At 42.7% G+C, this 21,084-nt stretch overlaps 1 protein-coding gene across 4 annotated transcripts in view; it reads left to right on the top strand.

Moving 5' to 3' along the window:
* Positions 1-11,903: 11,903 nt before the first annotated feature.
* Positions 11,904-21,084, top strand: part of nr5a2 (nuclear receptor subfamily 5, group A, member 2) — a 233,768-nt gene continuing 224,587 nt past the window's right edge. The window contains exons 1-2 of one of the 4 annotated variants that reach the window (XM_070887292.1): positions 11,904-11,925; positions 16,350-16,478. In XM_070887292.1, the coding sequence (XP_070743393.1) occupies positions 16,403-16,478 (76 nt within the window). In that variant the 5' untranslated portion in view covers positions 11,904-11,925; positions 16,350-16,402. Of the gene's footprint in view, positions 11,926-11,950; positions 12,008-16,349; positions 16,479-18,057; positions 18,119-20,650; positions 20,804-21,084 lie in introns of those variants that run through there. The other 3 variants (XM_070887289.1, XM_070887290.1, XM_070887291.1) reach the window with 3 other exon arrangements.

Here is a 21,084-nt window from a genome sequence, read left to right as displayed (position 1 = left end):
AGGTGCCAGTTAGCGAGGACTTATCATATGTCTCTTGCATTGTAAGACAATCTTTGTGACTACAAGTTTATTCTCAGCACTCCAGATGTCCATAAAAGTAATGAAGGTAGTTGTTGCTGGTGGATGGCCTTGCTCAATTGGGAAAGCCCAATATTCCAAAAGCAATGATTTCTTAGCTCTCTTACAGAGACTGCTGCCTAGCACTTGAGTATTAAAGGTGAGCTATTGGATATTTTAATAGCGGCTTCAAATATTTGGCATAGTATTGGGATTGGATTCAGTGTTCCACTCACATTGCATTGGGTGGAAGAGGAACAACAACCTCAGACAAGGGCTGCCCATGATGTAATCTGACATGCACAGTGCAATGTCAAACCCTGCCACTCCTGTACTAGCCACAGCTCCTTGGTAATGGCGAGCTGTTTCAAAAAGTTGTAATCAGAAATAAATGAAGGCCAAGAGCAAAAAAGGAGAGTTTAGGAGGGTGACCAAGGATGGTTTTTAGGAGGATCTTAGTGGAGATTGGAAGTAGAAGAAGCGGAGGGGTTTATCGATAGAATTCCAGAATGTAGGGCCAGACGGCTGAAGACATGGCCACCAATAGTGGGGCAAAGGAGAGAGATGCACATAAGGCCAACTGAACAGATAATTCAGCGGGGAAGGTTACAGATAAAGAGGGGAAAAGCCCAAAAGAGATTTATATAAGAGAAGAAATTTAAATTGGGACCCAGAGCAATGGGTGAGTGGGACTAGGTGTGGGACAGGACATGGGTTGCAGAATTTTGGATGAGTTGTATTTTACAGACAGTGGATGGGAGATCGACCAGGAGAGCATTCGAATAATCAAGTCTGAAGGAGGCAAAGGTATGGTTGAGGGTTTCCAGCATCAGCTGAGCTGAGGCAGGGGAGGAGGTGGGTGATATTACAGAGGTGGAAGTAGGCATTTTTTGCGATGAAGATGATATGGGGCATGAAGTTCAGCTCAGGGTCAAACAGGATGCCAAGATTTCAATACTCTGGTTCAAACTGAGACGATGGCTGGGTTGCTTTTTGGAACAAAGCAGTAATGGGTGCCTCTATGGACCCTTCAGATAATGCCAGGGGAGACACATAAGTCTGCATAGGGTCCAACACAAAGAAATGGACTGTGATAGACGCTGGCACTCCAGTACAGATATTACACGTTGTGCACAGACCTTCTGGAAGAAGATAGCACAGCTCTGTCAAAGCCTGTTTTGTAAAACCTCAGCTTTCTTGGACATATTACTGGTATTAACGGTTGGCTGTGCCTTTTACAGCCTTTTCCTGCTCTTGCCGGTTCTTCCTATTCCAATTCCTTGCTCGTGTAGAACTGAAAGTAGGTTCCATAGTGTTTGTGCACTGAAAATTTGAATGACGATTCCAGCTTCTCATTGCGGTTTCTCTAGCAATGTCTGTACTTGTTGAAAGAGACAATAATGGATTATGTGGCACTTTCTATTAAAGGCCTCATCTTCCAAGTTAATCTGTGTACTGCACAAATTGAGTGTAATAGTGCTTCAGGTAAAAAATCTTCAATCAGCAACTTTGATACAGTCAGAAGTGGTACCATAGGACTGCACCATACTCCTGTCATTGCTGCCCACTATCATACCTGAGGTTATGGTGTCATCTTTTTGGTGAATATAATCTTATGTAACCTAGTATGTTTCTTGCTTTGTAAAGACAATTGGGATGTCAGTTGTTGGATTGTGAAATACTGAAATTCAAGTGTGAAATGAACTAGTGTAGTGTGAAATCTACTAGATAATTCATGTCAGTTACAGTGAAATTCTGTTCTAAGCAATAGACTTGGAAGGACATGAGAGTTGTTCACATATAAGCAGACTTGAATAACAGGAAAACTTGTGTCCCTAGAATTTCAATTTCCTGGAGATTTTATCGTTTCACACTTATGTATATTGTATGTCTACTTAACGGGATGAAATACTTATGTTGAGGATTGTGGAAAGACATTAACAGTAGAACATTGGATTTTCAATCAGTCATAAGTTTGAATCCTACACTTAAAGTGAAATATCTTCTCCTTTTTTGGATGAGTTCTACCCTGGTCCACTAGATGGAGCACTACACAGACCAAGCCTCGACAACAGGTAGCAGGTGATTGGGAGGGAGATAGAACAGGTAATCCCAGAAAGACCAGGTTTGCCCTGGAGAACACATCTGTAAACCAGGGTATCATTAAATAAATTTATCTACTTGGATTCTTCCAGTTGAAGGCAACTTATGGCAACAGGTGGACAATATAGGGGAAACCTCAAGGTGAATTAAGGGCAATATAAAAGGAAATGAAAGATCCTCCCAAAGGCAGATACATCACTGGTACCAGCTTTTAAGAATTGCTTACAAAACATTAATGTTAATTTTAACATGCTTTTGTGGGAGCTATTGTTTATCGGTTTGTTTGTTTTTAAATGCTGAATGTGAATGATATTGTAAAGAGAAATGATTTAGATGAGTTACTCAAGGCACTTTTATATTTAACATGCAGTCCCAAAGGAGCGGTGCTCAAACAGAGACACATGTCTCCATAAGCTGCACTCCCATTTATGCTTAATGGTGTTGCCACTCCTCCAAAGAATTTTTACCATTAAAAGGGAAGTGGAGACTGACAGCAGTAAACACGAGCCAGGAAATGGCGAGTCCCCGATAGCATTGGGCTCAACACTCTTGGCATGAAAATGCCTTTAACCCAAATGTTTTATGGAGTTGAATTAAACCATTTAGTGCTTTAGATTGTGAAGAGAGACACACAAAAATTGACATGTTTTCATTAGAGAAAATAAGATTGAGTGAAGATATCTTTCAGGTTTTTATTATGAACATAAGAAATTGATGGGCAGGAAAAGCCGAGTTGGTTCATCAAGCCTGCCCCACATCATGATGGGTGGGCCATGTTGATGCAAGTAGGTTATTTAAATTTGACTAGGAATGCAGAAATATAAGATATAAGTATAACATTAACAAGGCTCAATAAAAGATTCTTTTTTCTCACAGATTGTGCACTAGACTTCCAGCTAAAGCAGTTCCTGCTATTATAACATTGATAGGAAAGAGCTAAATTAAGATCAGCTTAGGAATGAGACTGAGTGGCTACTAGTTGGGGCAGTGATGGAAGACTGGGGAGATGTACTGAATGGACTGCCGCAAGGATCCGTGCTGGAGTCCCTATTGTTTTTAATCTACGTAAATGACCTGGATTCAGAAACACAATGCAAGGTGGTCAAATCTGGAGTAGATACTAAACTTCGAGTGATATTGTAATCTGAAGAAACAGCCGGGGAACTACAGAAGGAGCCAGACAATACTTGCAAGTGGGCAGAACTACAACAAATGAAATTCAAACAGATAAGTTCAATGCATTACAAATTGGAAGGAGAAAATGGAATTCATTCTTACTCAATGAAAAATGTCAAACTGGCAAGAAGAAAGGCTGTGAGTAATAGTGGACGAAACACTTAGCAGGTCCACATTTCATAGCAGCAATCAACAAAGTAAACAGAATGCTGAGTTATATTGTCAAATCAGTAGATTGTAAGCCTAAGACCATTGTGCTGCAGCTCATTTAAGGCCCCACCCCCACCCTAGCCCGATTAAGGATATTTCTCTAGTTTCTCTCTTTTCTCCCATTATGTTCACTCCAAGCTCATCTTGTCCATAAGACCCACCTCCTGCTCCCTTTACCCTATTCCAACCAAACACCTGATGAGCCAACTTTGCTTCCTGGCCCCCTTGTTAGCTAATGTTGTTGATGGTCCCCTCTCCTCAGGTACTATACCCCTCCCCTTCAAATCTGCCATCATCACCCACTCAAAAAACCCACCCTTGACCTCTCTGTCTTTGCAAACTGCCAGCCCCCATCTCCAACCTCTATTTCCTCTCCAAAGTCCTTGAACGTGTTGTTGCCTCCCAAATCCATGCCCATCTTTCCTGCAACTCCAAGTTTCAATCTCTCCAATCAGGTTTCCACCCCCACCACAGCGCTGAAGCGGCTCTCATTAAAGTCATAGATGATATCTTTTGTGACTGTGACCAAGGTAATAATCCCTCCCCATCCTTGTTGACCTGTCTGCAACCTTCAACATGGTTAACCACACCATCCTCCTACAACGTCTCTCCTGCATTATCCAGCTGGGTGGGACTGCACTCACCTAGTTCCATTCTTAGCTATTCAGTAGTAGCCAAAGAATCTCCTGCAATGGTTTCTCTTCCCACTGCAGCATCATTACCTCTGGTGTCCCCCAAAGATCAATCCTTGGCCTCCTCCTATTTCTCATCTAAATGCTGCCCCTCAGCGACATCATTCAAAAAAACGTCTGATTTCACATGTATGCTGACGACACCCAGCTCCACCTCACCACCACCTCTCTCAACCGTTCCATTGTCTCTGATTTCTCACACTGCTTGTCCAACAACGAGTACTGGATGAGCAGAAATTTCCACCAACTAAATATTGGGAAGAGAAAGCCATTGTCTTCGGCCCCCACCACAAATTCTGTTCCCAGCCACCGACTCCATCTCTCTCCCTGGTAACTGTCTGTGGGTGACTCAGACCGTTTGCAACCTTGGTGTCATATTTGACCCCAAGTTGAGCTTCCGACCACATATCTGCTTCATCACCTACTTCAACCACCATAACATTGCCTGATTCCACCACGCCACAGCTCAGCTGCTGCTGAAGCCTTCATCCATGTAATTTCTACCTCCAGACTTGACTATCCCAATGCTTTCTTGGCAAATCTCTCCATGGTTTCATCCCTCCATAACTCTCTAACCTCCTCCAGCCCTACAACCGCAATCCCGCCCCCCACCCGCCCCTCCTCCTCCCCCGCATCCTCGCCGCCCCGAGATAACTGCGCTTCTCCAATTCTGGCCTCTTGTGCAACCCTGATTTCCTTCAGGCAATCATTTGTGCCTGAACCCTCAGCTGCCTAGACGCCAAGCTCTGGAATTCCATCCCTAAACCATTCCATCTTTCCACCTCTTCCTCCTCTTTTAGGACATTCCTGTGAACCTATCCTGATATCTCCTTCTGTGGTTTGGTGCCAAATTTTGATTAATAACACTCTGTGAAGTGCCTTGGGATGCCTTGCTATGTTAAAGGCGCTATATAAATGCAAGTTGTTGTAATTCTGGAGCCTCATCTCAGGTATTGTTTTCAGCCCTGATCACCAAGTACAAGGGAAATATACATGGTTGAATTTCAAATTCAGATGGAGGATGAGAAAGTTGGATCTCAAACCAGCGTACTAAGCTTAAATAAAGGAAACTATGAAGGTATGAGGGCAGAGTTGGCTAAAGTGGACTGGGAAAATAGATTAAAGTGTAGGACGGTTGATGAACAGTGGTGTACATTTAAGGAGATATTTCACAACTCTCAAGAAAAATATAGTCCAATGAGGAGAAATGTGTGTAAAAGAAAAGATAGCCATCCGTGGCTAACTAAAGGAATAAAGGACAGTATCCAATTAAAATGAGGGCATACAAAGTGGCCAAAACTATTGGGAGGACAGAAGATTGGGAAGCTTTTGAAAGCCAGCAAAGAATGACGAAAAAATGATTAAGAAAGGGAAGATAGACTATGAAAGTAAACTAGCACGAAATATAAAAACAGATAGCAAGAGTTTCTACAGGTACATAAAAAGGAAAAGAGTGGCTAAAGTAAATGATGGTCCCTTAATGGACGGGACCGGGGAATTAGTAATGGGGAACATAGAGATGGCAGAAACTCTGAACAAATAATTTGTATCAGTCTTTACGGTAGAGGTCACAAACAATATCCCAACAGTGGATAGTCAAGGGGCTATAGGGGGGGAGGAACTTAACACAATCACAATCACTAAGGAGGTGGTACTCAGTAAGATAATGGGACTAAAGGCGGATAAACCCCCCGGACCTGATGGCTTGCATCCTAGGGTCTTAAGAGAAGTAATGGCAGGGATAATGGAAGCATTGGTTGTAATTTACCAAAATTCCCTGGATTCTGGGGAGGTCCCAGCAGATTGGAAAACTGCAAATGTAACGCCCCTATTTAAAAAAGGAGGCAGACAAAAAGCAGGAAACTATAGACCAGTTAGCCTAACATCTGTGGTTGGGAAAATGTTGGAAAATTATTAAAGAAGCAGTAGCAGAACATTTGGAAAAGCATAATTCGGTCAGACTGAGTCAGCATGGATTTACGAAGAGGAAATCATAAGAACATAAGAAATAGGAACAGAAGTAGGCCATAAGGGCCCCTCAAGCCTGCTCCGCCATTCAATAAGATCATGGTTGATCTGATCATGGACTCAGCTCCACTTCCCTGCCCGCTCCCCATAACCCCTTATCACCTTATCGTTTAAGAAACTGTCTATTTCTGTCTTAAATTTATTCCATGTCCCAGCTTCCACAGCTCTCTGAGGCAGCGAATTCCACAGATTTACAACACTCTGAGAGAAGAAATTCCTCCTCATCTCAGTTTTAAATGGGTGGCCCCTTATTCTAAGATTATGTCCTCTAGTTCTGGTCTCCCCCATCAGTGGAAACATCCTCTCTGCATCCACCTTGTCAAGCCCCCTCATAATCTTATACGTTTCGATAAGATCACCCCTCACTCTTCTGAATTCCAATGAGTAGAGCCCCAACCTACTCAACCTTTCCTCATAAATCAATCCCCTCATCTCCGGAATCAACCTAGGGAACTTTGTCTGAACTGCCTCCAAAGCAAGTATATTCTTTCGTAAATATGGAAACCATGTTTGACAAATTTGCTGGAATTCTTTGAGGCTGTAACGAACAGGGTGGATAAAGAGGAACCAGTGGATATAGTGTATTTGGACTTCCAGAAGGCATTTGACAAGGTGCCACATAAAACGTTACTGCACAAGACAAAAGTTCATGAGGTTAGGGGTAATATATTAACATGGATAGAGGATTGGCTAACTAACAGAAAACAGAGAGTCGGGATAAATGGTTCATTCTTGGGTTGGCAATCAGTAACTAGTGGGATGTCGCAGGGATTACTGCTGGGACCCCAAACTATTTACAATCTATATTAACGACTTGGAAGAAGGGACTGAGTGTAACGTAGCCAAGTTTACTGACAATACAAAGATGGGAGGAAAAGCAATGTGTGAGGAGGACACAAAAAATCTGCAAAAGGACATAGACAGGCTAAGTGAGTGGGCAAAAATTTGGCAGATGGAGTATAATGTTGGAAAGTGTGAGGTCATGCACTTTGGCAGAAAAAAAATCAAAGATCAAATTATTATTTAAATGGAGAAAAATTGCAAAGTGCTGCGGTGCAGCGGGACCTGGGGGTACTTGTGCATGAAACACAAAAGGATAGTATGCAGGTACAGCAAGTGATCAGGAAGGCCAATGGAATCTTGGCCTTTATTGCAAAGGGGATGGAGTATAAAAGCAGGGAAGTCTTGCTACAGTTATACAGGGCATTGGTGAGGCCACACCTGGAAACTGCGTGCAGTTTCGATTTCCATATTTACGAAAGGATATACTTGCTTTGGAGGCAATTCAGAGAAGGTTCACTAGGTTGATTCCGGAGTTGAGGGGGTTGGCTTATGAGGAAAGGTTGAGTAGGTTGGGCCTCTACTCATTGGAATTCAGAAGAATGAGAGGTGATCTTATCAAAACATATAAGATTATGAGGGGGCTTGACAAGGTGGATGCAGAGAGAATGTTTCCACTGATAGGGGCGACTAAAACTAGGGGGCATAATCTTGGAATAAGCTGAGATGAGGAGGAATTTCTTCTCTCAGAGAGTTGTAATTCTGTGGAATTCGCTGCCTCAGAGAGCTGTGGAAGCTGGGACATTGAATAAATTTAAGACAGAGACAGACAGCTTCTTAACCCATAAGGGATTATGGGGAGAGGGCAGGGAAGTTGACCTGAGTCCATGATCAGATCAGCCATGATCGTATTGAATGGTGGAGCAGGCTTGAGAGGCCGTATGGCCTACTCCTGCTCCTATTTCTTATGTTCTTACAAGGCATCCAAGTAGTTCAGAAAAGGAGCCAGGAAGCTGATTCCTTGGCCCTGAAGGTAGATCATAGAATACAAGCAAACGAACATTGAATGGATTTGTCTGAAAATCCTTCCTGTACTTTTTTTAAGTGAAGGGTGTGACAAAAGTATAGTAATAATGTTTGGCTTGGTGGCTGTCCCTTTAAATCCAGTCACAATGAGTTTTAAGCTAATTGTAGTTAAAAGAATAAAACCAGATCCTCGCAAAATTCAAAACATACGTTGCGAGGATGATTCAAATGAATTTTTGAACTGTAGGCTTGATGGGAGGAACTGAGCTACTTTTGGACAAGTAGCGACTGTGTGGCTTCTTCAGTTGTGTGTTTGATAGCTAACTCTTTTTGGATCTGAATGTTAGTTATGAAAATGAAAACATAGTGAACAGGTATTTAGTGGAAGTTAGTTGATCCCATTGAAACCTTCACAGGAACAGATAAAGTATATTCACATAGTTCTTGTAGTTGGTAAAGATTACAAGAAAGCAAAGGGCTACATATATCAATGTTAGATATAAAAATATTGCTTAGCATTACATAACTCTTTTTTTTTCATTTCAGGGGTCAGATAATACACTTTCTACTGTATTGTATTATTTATCACTGTTAGATTATTTGCTCGTTCATTGTTTGTTTGATAAGTTCATTTAATATTTTAAACTTAAGATGAGTTCTGATATGATGCTCTATAACTTTCATAAACTGGAGCGAGATTCTGTGGAAGTAAGATAAATTCCAGCAACTTAAAAATTATCAGACAGGGTTTGCTATTCATTATCCCATGAGCATTACTGAAGCCTAACCTCAAGGCCAAAACAGTCTTAATGGTGTGAGGATTTGGGGCTCACCTATGAGAGTAATCTTGGATATGAGAGCTGAAATAATCTCGAGTTAAGAAGCATAGAAAGATGCAACACAGAAGAATTGGTCCCTTATGCCTGTGCTGGCTCATTGAATGAGCTATTCAATTCATCCCACTCCCCTGCCCTTTCCCCTACCCTTTCCTCCCCTGCAAATGTTTCCACTTCAAGTATTTATCCAATTCCCTTTCAAAAGTTATGATTGAATCTGCTTCCAACACCCTTTCAGGCAGTGAATTCCAGACCATAACAACTTGCTGCGTAAAAAAATATTCTCCTCATCTCATCTCTGGTTCTTTTGACAATTACCTTAAATTTGTGTCCTCTGGTTAATGATCCATCTGCCACTGGATATAGTGTCTCCTTATTTATTCTATCAAAACCCTTCATGATTTTGAACACCTCTATCAAATCTCCCCTTAACCTTCTCTGCTCTAAGAACAACAACCCCAGATTCTCCAGTCTCTCCATGTAACAGAAGTCCTACATCCCTGATACTATTCTAGTAAATCTCCTCTGCCCCTCCTTGACATCCTTCCTAATGTGTACTTCCACTGGGGCTCAACCAGAGTGGTAGAAAATACTCAAAAACATAATAGAGCGATTAATCCATTTATGTAAACTAAGGACTCTTCTAAAAGTAGCATGAGGCATTCCAGACACACACTTTAAACATTCTTGCACTAGTACTCCATGGTGTTATTCCAGAGCCCTCGTGTGAGAGGATTGAGTTCTGAAAGAAAAACTCATACTCTTCAGCCTTGAAAGGAGGTAAATAAGCAAGGACCTTACAGAGATACATGAAATGGAATCAGAAAGAGAAATCCTGAAAGTTATTTCAAGTTAAACAATGATGGTAGAATAAAGGGATATGTGTATAAATGTGTAAAAAGCAAGTTCAGAACTAAGGTCAGAAAGCACCTCTTTGTCCAGAGTGATCAATACCTGGAATAGTCTTCTGGGTAAGAGAGTAGAGACAAAAAATTCTGGAATCATTCAAGACCCAGTTGGGGAGGCTATCAGTTCTATTTACGGATAAGCTGAGCAGATGAAATTGTCTCCCTCGTATATACTTATTTTGTGAGGGTAATCAGGACAAATACCAACAGAGCTAATTGAATATGCTATGAGTGTGTAGTTGCTGAGCTGCTGGGACGAGAGAAATGACACGCCGAGGAGACATACCTGCCTCAGATATATAATGTAGGATGTAAGAATAGTTGGGTGTTAAGGACGGGGGCAGGGAAAAGCTTTCCAGAAGCATTTCTCAGGCAAGAATGAATTATATATGTTCTGTGGAAGATATGGGTTTGATAAGATGTTTATCTTATGTTCTTAGACAAACCAAATTGTTTTAACCATGGGATCAGAAAGAGAAATCCTGAAAGCTATATCAAGTTAAACCATGACGGGAGAATAAAGCATTTGAATTGTGCATGTTCATGCAGCTCACTTGCACTGTTGGGCTCAGAAACTCCCCAAAATCAATTTCCCTAATATCGTCATCAACACTCACCGTTCCAACATAAATATTCAGAAAAAAATACCCAACTGGAAATAAGTACTGAAACAAAAATAATTATGTGTAGCTGTTTGAATTTAAACAATATTGAAACAAACGGAACAAAACAAAATGTATGGTAAAAGTTAGCTGTGATTCTTTGTAACATGCTTGCATTTTAAAGGTTAGCAACATTTTCCTTTTGCAGAACAATAATGGAACTGTACTTGTCATTTAATGTATAACTAAGCCTTGGTGAATGAGTATGGAATGATCGATAAGGCTGGAGCTGAGTCAATGCCTGGGAATATTTCCAGTCCACAGTACTTAGCATTTGAAATGAGCAATTCTTTTCTTTCCTCTCCCCCCTGCCCAATATATGGCTATAAATACAAGTGTTGTTGTAATTTTCTTCCCTTTCTCAAATCTTCTAACAACATCAATAACTTCCCAAAGACGGCAAGAGAGTAACAGCCTTCTCCCAGGACTTTGCCAATACTAGGTACTAGGAGGCATGCTGGGGATCACTAGTTGGCTTCCTTGCTCCATCTCTCTCGTCCCTCCACTCCATAACTCTGCCAGATGTTGGTTGAAATAAGAAACGAGTGAGAATTGATATACCATTCCATAGAACACCAACATGTGGAACCGGCACACCGCTGATCCCCTGCATTATTATGTAATAGTGTTTTCTACAACCCTAGTTAGTTACCCCAGTGGAATCTATCTGTCTTGTTTTATTATTGGCTTCCAGCTGAAAAAATGAACAATACCCAAAATGTCTAATTATTTTTTTGCAAACTTTATTATTGCAATGTAAGTATTAAAGTGACCAGCACGGATCAGCAGCAGAGTGTTTAAACTAATGAAAATATCTACAGTTCACTGGCTGAAGTGCTAAGTGACACAATAACATCGAGTCACAAGGCCTCCGTTTACAAATGCCCGACTGCGGTTAGGTCAGGTACTTATCCACTGAGTTTGATCTCTTGACCCTCTCTCAGCACCTAAAACTCTTCTATTGAGCCGGAGGCCTGGAACATCTCTCACTCCTACTCTTCTGGTTAATCATTTTTCTGCCACTATCTGAACAGCATTCTTATCTCTCTTGCTTGTCAGTTTATAACAGGCCCTTCTTATCAACCTGCGCCGTATCATGTGGCCAGGCTGGGCCTGTAGCAATCCTCCAATGTCCCACCGTTCTGGCTGAAGCCCAACCTGGAATGGCGCGCACGGTTTACTGCAGGTCACTGATACCAGAAGCAGACCAGAGTCCAGCCAGGCACATGCACTGCATCCTCCCCGAATCTTGAATGATATTTTCATTTCAGTTTCTACGAAGGTTACTACTGCACGTTCTCATCCAAGGTCGGCAAAGTTTACAAGCCGCACCTGTGCCAGTTGATGCTGTATGCTGCACACTCAAGGGCGTCAGATTGGCAGCCAATAATGTCCAGTGGCCCTTCCTTCGGCATCACACAGGCGTCCATAAACCAAAGAAGTGTTGGTAAGTGACATTTCATTTATTGCACGTTGCGGTTCAAACTGAGAGGGATATGGAGATCTGACAGCACTCGAGCATGTTACAGGTAAAGTGGACCTCACACACGTCAAATGTGTGCTGGGGAAACAGCATAAGTGGGTCACAGTAATGCGAAACTTCAAAATTCCGGCAGCAATCCATGAGGGCATGCCTCCTCAGACTGAGAGTTACTAGGGACTTACTAAAGAAATCTGGCGCTCAAAGGGTAAATACAATTTATTTCTGTCGGTGGCTTCTGATTATTTAAATCCTCCAATCTCTTTATATATTTTATTGTGTTGTCACATCTTCATTATTCTGCCACTGCACTTGGAGCCCTAAGAATTCTCGATTCATTTAGAAATGGACAGGTGCGTGTCCTTTAGTTCTGCCGAGAGAAAACGCTTATTGGAAGTATTTGGACCGTAGAGGATAGGATTCCCTTGTACCATTCTATTTGAATAGGGAAATATTATCCCTATTTCAGGCTGAGTGAAGTGCTACCTCCCGTCTCCCGGAAACACTGGAGATGTTTCAGATGACCTGAGTAGACATGTCAACGATCTTACTGTGTCCGATGATGAGGCCAAACACCTTGTAAGGGGACTTGTTTCGGTGCCAATAACGCGCGGTAATCGGGCGCCTCAACACTGCCCGTCTTCACTGTTTGAGATCTGCCCAGCTCCATCGGGGTTACTTCCAGTCGCTGCCTCTGCCAAGCGCTCCGTTACCTGACTCCAGCCCTGGGGGCTCAGGCTTTGCGGATCAGCAGCGACCGCTGTCTCGCTGTTTACTGCGGGTCCCGGGAAAGCGCACCGCTCTCGCGATCGGATTATTTCTAACTGGTCCGGTAGAAGTGAATGTTTGTCGGTTGGCGAAGGGCACACCTGGCATTTCGTGTTCAGGAACGCTTGGGTGATGTCAGAAAGTTCACTCGGGGTAGACTACTTTCAAATTTGAATGCAAGGCTATACACCTTCCCAGGTTTAACTATGTACGGTGCTGTGCCCCGATAATATAAAGTACACTGAAAGTGTTGGCAATAGGCAGGGGCATTTTTAACTGTTGATGTGTTACATTGCACTTCTGCACCTTAAAGAGAATTCAAACTAAACATTCAAACATATGAGCCCTCCATGGAATGCCTCTTGTGGGTCTTTTAGACACTTCCAACATATTCCCTTTGAGTTGGGGGTTTGTTTTTATTTTATTGTGTTAAAAATGGAATTAGTTACAAATCGTCCATTGCTTGTTAGCAAATGTCCCTGGCGATTTCACCCAGTGGGGTAGAGTATTTAATGCCTGTATCGGCAGAACACATCTTGGGCTAGTGATCCCCGCAGCAGAACACTTGTATCCAGCCACACCGTGCTAAAGGCAGGGTTTAAATCGTTTCGACCCGTTTTCACTTTTCAAAAACAAAGGAGACAAATATCAATTGCAAAAGCGCCTGTGCGTATTGTGTATGCGAGGGAAGTTAATAACTCAGTCAGCAAATGGTAGGGAAATCAAGAAAAAGGACATTCAGAAAACAAAAATCAAAAATAAACCGAGATTGCTATCTGTTTCCTCACGTGTCGTCCTGTCGATAATGCCATGGCGCTATTAAAATAATGATTGAGCGCTAGCAGGGAGCAAGGTTGATCGCTGTATTATGCAACTATCTTTGTGGAAGTGTTGATGGTTTATTAATGGGTGCACGGATGGGCTGATCGACAGCAGATAGTCTGATAGACGGTTGACAGACAGATAGTCTGATAGACGGCTGACAGACAAATAGTCTGATAGACGAATAACAGATAACTGTACAAGTTGCATCGCGAACCAGTGTCGTAGTGACAAACTTGCACTGCAATATATTTAAATACGGAAAATGTAGCTGCTTGATCGAGTTAAGGATGGGCTTTCTTTAAATAGCTGTTATCAGCTAATTGCTGTGCAGTGCCTTGGACTGGTAATGTATTTTTATTATTTAGATATATTTATCAAGGCGAGAGAAAAGAGCTGATAAGCAAATAAAAGATATTGGCCCCTGTAAGCCTAGGAGAGAGGCGAGCAGATAGCAATAATTACATTTCGCCTTGTGTTTTATTCTTGGCTCTGGTGGATTTGTTGTCAGATTCCCGAGAGTTGCCGGATAGATATAGAGAGAGAGAGACCTTTCCAAGTATGTGAGCTGTCAGGAGCCGAGGAGAGAATAGCCCGGCAGTATTAATGACCGTCTCTTTTCAAAGGGACAATGCGAGCTTAATATGGGCCACCTCGCTCCGGCTAGTGTTACATTTGCAGCGGAGCTAGCAGACAGACAGTATGAGCTTGGTTGGTTGGAATATATGTGGGAGTTTGTTGAACTCCCGTCAAATGACAGGAATCTCTCATAACCGACAGATTAAATATTCATATTACAGGTTGCTTCTACAGTCAGGTGCAATCTCCTACAACTTGTAAACGGAGCTTATGGGGAGAAATTGTTCTCCGCCGGTTTATTAATGTCCAGCCATGTTTAACTGACGAGTGTTGTAAAATTAAACGGATAAAGGTGGGAGATGTGACTACTTCCCGCTGCAACCTTCACCTCTACTTGTCGCATCTCCACTCTCATCAATCAGCCGCCTCCGGTAAAAAGGGCACGTCTACTCTACGAAGCTAATTGGGCAAATGGGATTTTTTTAGTATGCAGTATTCAACAATTAGTCGAAAATGTGAGGAACAACATGTAAATATGTCAAAGTTGCAGCATCGAATACATTATGCAGCGGGCTCGTCTTCTAATCAGAAGCAGCCAGTTTATATAAACAGAGTTTCATAGAACAGTGCTCAAATTGTACTGTACTTGAGTAAGTCGGGGACACGGTGCTAGGTGAAGACTTGCGTGTACCCTGAGGTTGAATGTATCAGGGTTACAATGAGCCTGGTGAGGATAGTGAAACGGGTGGTACCAAACTCTCTCAATGGAACAGCAATTGACTTTTTCGCAATGTTCTCCCCTCTGAAAATCCTACTCAAAAGGTTCTTTGGATTCATTAAAACCGGCACTCGCAAAGCTGACAGGGACAGTTAACGTTTGGGTTATATTTATATGCGGAATCGGATTACAGAAATAAAAACACAATTATAACAAAACATTATATATATGTGGCCAAATTATACCAGAAATACTTCAGAAATATTCCGCTGTTTCCCATTCTTTTATGATTGGCATACCATTTTGAAACTTACACTTTATATTGAATTAATGACGTTAATGTTTCTGAAAAAAAAACTTTTAGGACATAAAAAACAACCTGTCAGATTAAAGTTGTTGTACGGTCACACTGTTATGGTCTATATTTGCAACTAACCCTGTTTCACATCTGTGTAATGAACTGTGAAGACATCGTTTTAGAAATGCCGGGATCCAAAGGCTCGTTTATGATTCATTAGTGACATAATAACGCTGCTGGGTGCTTTGGAAATAGCAGATACAAATCTTTGGGCGGAAAAAACTGCTTATTGAGCCAGCCGGTTTACAGCTGTACGAAACGAATCCCTTTCCCTGCTCACCCACCGCCCCAACTTCACAAGTTGTTCTTCAACTGTAGTCGGTTTGCCGCTGCTGTCCCGCCAGGGTTTGGGATGACACATCTTTAAACGGTGCCGCCAAAACGAATCTCTCAAACCCGCACTTAACTATCTATCCTGTGATTGTGAACTGCGTGAATCCCACTTGATGCCAAGCGTATTGCAGGACTGTACTTGCTGATGTATATAGTTTCTTAAAACTTTCCGAATGAATTTATGTTGATACATGTCATAAATGGAATAATTTGTTTTTAAATCTGTGAATTTTGTCAAGTCCCATATATACAAAAGCATGCATAATTGGATTGTGGTGAGCTGCCAGTGATACTGTTTACAGGACAGGTACAGGAAGGGCCAATAAGAATATTATTATGATTTGATTTTCTTACTCCTTATTCCTGGAGGAATGTTGATATTCTCCAGCGGCGGGGGGGGGGGGGGGGGGGGAGGGTAGAGGAGGTGTTCCCGGCTCCAAGTGTTTTCTCATTGGCTCACTTGACCTGATGCTGGGTCTGGCTGAAGACCCTATTGGTCGGCGGGCTCCGAGTCGCTTGTAATCAAGGCCGGGAAAGCGCGGGTGAGGAGGAAGCGAAAGAGTCCAACTTCACACAAGCCCTCAATGCATTAGATACTCACACCAGAATTAGCCCGTGTCAGTCTGATCCGGGAGAGGGGGGGGGGCACGATGAGTCCCGACTGTTGCTACAATACAAGCTAACAACAACACAAAACCACACATACACACACACTCTCTCTCTCTCTGCTCGGTCAGTGGATTCGAGCTCATCTACAAGTCAAGCCAAGCCAACCTCTTGTTCCTATCGCGCTGTGTGTCTCTCCCCGTTCAGGTCCTCGGCTACTGGACGGAGCGTCGCCCCACAGCCAGCTCGGGAGTAGTGTCATGCTGCCCAAAGCCGAAGCAGAATCCACTGGTATTGCTCGGTCGCATGGGGATCGGATGCCGGAAACTATGCACGGTAAGAGAGCTGCGTTTTGTACTGAACAGCCTGGTCAATTGATCGATTTAACAAACCGGTAAATGCGTTCATCTGAGGACACCGGGAGGCTGGAGGCGGGGGCTGCACCTGGTACTGTAACTAACCCGTGTTCGGAGGAATATGCGGGCAGTTCGCTCAGGATGTGTTCAAGAATTAAAGTGGAGAGTTGGTGTTGGTTGCGTGTTCTCTGCTTTGTGAATCTGAATGCTAACAAGGTGCAGAAAGAGTCGTCTCTGTAAATGTGCTCAGAAATCCAGCAATGCTAAAAGAGATTTAACTGGTGTGAAATTGGACACTCGCCGACCGAAGTTGCTGACAGATAGCGATTGCGCGGGTGTGGTGTAATTTCACGTGAACCCGCAGCACCCTTATAGACTGTCAATTTCACACATTAAAAGTTAATTTCTCTTCTATGTGCGTGGAGTTGATTTGTGTTAAAGCGAACAACCCGGGGGGCGGGGGAGAAGCTTCGGGCAGATTTCAGCAGGTTTGCGTTACATAACTGAGAGAGATACCGCCGCTTGCAATCAGGAGAAGCCGAAGACTAAAGACAGTTTCGAGAGTTTAGTGGCGAGAAACTTAGGGAGTTGACGGATAGTTCAGTTTGCCGGGCAGGGATAGCACTTGGCTAACCAATTTCACAAAAAAAGCGGAAGCAATTCTGTGTAGTTCCAAGGAGGTCCAAACATCGCTTTGTCAAAAGCGGCACCGTTCAGAGTGAAATAAACCACACGAATATGATCCTACCAAACATTGTTATCTGAAAGAATCGGCTTTTTGCAAGTAGTTTCGGCTTTTAAAAAATTCCTTCAACATATCAGGCCAATAACAGGTAAACCCGCAGAACAGGGCAGAAGTGTCCTATAGACATTCTCTTTCCTGGTGTTTCTGTGAGGGAAAACATTCAGAATTCGATATTAATTTGACATGAAATGCGCTTTGACAAGACAAGGAGACTTGTTACTCCTTCTGGTCCATGTCTTGCTATCTGGATAAGTTTAAACTAAAAGTTAAAGCGCGCTTCGTTTCCTTGTTCACAGGGCTGAGATACCTGTGTGATCTCTTAATCACAGCACAACATTCGTTGGGAACAGCTCTGTTCGCTATCTATCCAAATTTACAGGCAATTTTCCCTGCGGCTCAGATCTTTGATTTGTGTGTAGAAATAACTGCGATTGAGGCGAAATGAATGGCCCCACTCGCGAAATAGCCGACTGCTGGACGCGGTGAACGGGTGCACATGGAATGGCTGCACCGTGAACCGAATGGGGCCTTTCTGTGAGAACACACAGCTTCAACGCGTGTTCTATTAGCAAAGGTAACGAGGAGAGGAGAAAGTTGAGTATGGTTACAAGAACGCGTCGGCACCGCTTATTTATATTTTACCTTCCCTTCCCAAAACTTTATTTCTCTTCAGGTTCGCCAGTGACGTGTTGACATGTCTCAACGCTGGATTATCTTGACTAGTAATAATAGCAACAGAGCTCCGTCCTTTTTGTCACAACTCAAGGAAATCTTCACTCGTCCCCTGTACTAATGTTTCCGTTTACATCTGTTTCAAGGAGGGACCAGAGCGGTTTCTTTCTGTTATTCAGCCCCATCACACAGCTCATCAAATTGTTAGTGACTTTCTCTTCCACGGTTTCAATTGTACTTTAAACATTTGTGGAGTCGACAAATCCAACCCGTTGAATTCCATTGAATAGTGAGCCTGGGAGGCCAGGTGTCTGCAGGCTTCACAAACCCCGCCAGATGTTCAGCCTGCTTTTACCCAGCGCTAAGTGTTTACAAAACACCTGTTTGGCGGGACGCACGTACGCATGTGTGTTATTCCAACCACGTTAATTCAGAATATTACAATAAGCATATAAATAACGAGGCCCAGAAATAGACCCGCTCACAACCCTCTGGAAATAGCCGAGGCAACAGCGGGAGCTTGATCTGCTGGTAAAGCGAAGCGCTGCCGCGCTCAATTTCAACCAAGTCGTTGACTTGTACTTCCAAATCAAATTGAAGGGCTGTGGGAACGAAAATCGGGCGAAGCGCAAAACGGGCGATCGATTGGCTTTCGCCCTTTTTACGCTGCCTCGCAAGTCAGATTTATACCCCCATTCGCCAGAGGAAGAACTGCTTGCGGAGACTGAAGCGGCATGCTGAACACTTGCACATATATTAATATAATAGCTTAAAGGTCAGTCTAAGCAGATGGGAGGTGCCATTTAATAAGACGCATAATCCGTCGCTTTATTCATATTTAGAAGTCTTCAGATCTCTCGAGTCCAGCGGCAGTTTTTTTTTGAAGTTACTCCCAGAAATGCGCGATGTTAACACTTCACCTTTCAAAAATCTTTTTAAAGAATGTGAACTTTTAAACCGTCAACATTGCCCGGAGCCGGAGGAAAGGATTAGACCGTTTGCCACCGAATATTTCAGTAATTGCAGAGAGCATCGAAATACTTTCATCTGTGTTAACATTTCACACCTCAGACCCATGACAGTCGCATATATGGATGTACACACATATTTCCAATCATTTATCGGTAAAATGATTTCCGGATATATTTGGGAGACGGTTAGTGAAATGAGCAATGTCTCTCTCCCAATAGTCAGTTTCCCATCAATAACAACATTCAGCATCATCCAGGGGACTCGTGCTGATTTTAAGAGGGCTGTCAGCAAACACCAGCAAGGTTTAAATATATTTGGAAAAAAAATGTGTCTTGATGAAACCAGGACAGCCATTTTTATAACGGAAGCAATGTACTTTTTATTGTATGATCTGCGCATTGAATTGACGCTTATAAACTGTTTCAGATACGAGATATAATGGGAGATTTTCAATTTCATGTGTACAAAAATCTATTTTATGGACCGCGACTTCTCTTTCAAATCCAGCTTCCTCTAGTTATATTTGTAAATTATCCAGTGCCCCAATCTGACAATGAACTAAATTCCAGACATCTTTGCACTGCAGCCAAGCAAGTAGACCCAGAGGACAGAGAGCAGCATTACCCTCGCTAGGACGCCTCTTTCAGAGATTTCTTGGTCTAGTTTTGTAGCCGATGTGATTTTGCTGGACCTTTGGCTGATTATTTCCTGGAGGGCCGAGAAGTTGAAGTTCTGGCAGCTTATAATGATGGGCCTTAAAGGTGAGGTTCTGGCAGCTTATAATGATGGGCCTTAAAGGTGAGGTTTTGGCAGTTTATAATGATGGGTCTTAAAGGTGAGGTTTTGGCAGTTTATAATGATGGGCCTTAAAGGTGAGGTTCTGGCAGTTTATAATGATGGGCCTTAAAGGCAAGGTTCTGGCAGTTTATAATGATGGGCCTTAAAGGTGAGATTTTGGCAGTTTATAAATGCTGGCCTTAAAGGTGATATTCTGGCAGTTTATAATTATGGACCTTAAAGGTGATGTTCTGGCAGTTTATAATGATGGGCCTTAAAGATGAGGTTCTGGCAGTTTATAAATGCTGGCCTTAAAGGTGAGGTTCTGGCTAGTTTAAAGAAATTGTGCGCCAAAATCAAAGATCAGTTACTAAATGTCATGTAATCCAATATGAGAATTACCACAGTGCTGCTCACATTACTCTCAAGGCCAGCTGCATGGTGCAAAATGCACAGGTTTCGCTGTTTGGGGTTTTTAACTTCCATTCTAAGAACAGCACTCGCGTTTGCCAAAACTGCCCGCTGAGTCTGCGAGAGTGACTTTTCAACACTGAAGAATTTGTGGGGATATAAACTCGGACGCCCCACAGGAATTAGTGAGAATTTGTCTCCGGCATCAAGTTGTGTCAATTTCTGTACGTTGTGAGCAATCAATAACATAATTTTAAAACAGTGTGGAGAATTGTTTCAAAGGCATAAAGTTAAAACGGAAAAGTCTCGTTTGCAATCAAGTGGGATCCGTTCGGTTTACTTTAGTCGACCTGAGTCTCGGTTACCGAACGCCGTAGATAAAGAAAGCGCAGCCCTTCATTCTGGAATCCTTTTTTTTCTGAAAGTACAAAAAAAGAACTTGTCCTGTACTGGGTGCAGGCTTCCAGTGAATTCCACAGGGAAAGGCAAAAACTCATTGAGCGGCTGTCTGAATTTCTATAATGATCTCGTCCCCATAAAGTTTTCTTTCAAAAGTTATTTACATTTTATTGCAGTCACCTATTCGCTGACGCCAAGCACCTAAATCAGTCTGAGCGCAGAGAAGCACACTGCTTGGCCGAATTTGAATTCTTGAAAGTGACCTGAAATTGACGAGCTTAGTGTTGAAAAAAAAGGACACAGCAGTTTTTATCAGTCAGTTTCACAAGGTGCGTTACTATTACATGCACGTTTTGCTTTTTCTACGCCTGTTTTCTGTAACTAAGACTGTATTAAGATTCCAGCTCTTGTTATGTGATGGTCATTACCCCTTTTTTAATGGTCATGGCACCTCCCTCAGCTTCAGCAGATTAAAGTACCCCCTCCCCTTCCCTCCCCTCCCTTCCCCTCTTTCACTCCCATTATTTTGGCTGTTGTTAGATGCTCCGAAGTTCTTAAGGGTCTAGAGGGAAAGGAATATATCGCGTCGTCGCCGTTCCCCCCCCCCCCC

Source organism: Pristiophorus japonicus, chromosome 8 (assembly GCF_044704955.1).
Source record: "Pristiophorus japonicus isolate sPriJap1 chromosome 8, sPriJap1.hap1, whole genome shotgun sequence".
NCBI lineage: Eukaryota > Metazoa > Chordata > Chondrichthyes > Pristiophoridae > Pristiophorus > Pristiophorus japonicus.
This window is presented reverse-complemented; position numbering and strand designations above follow the sequence as displayed.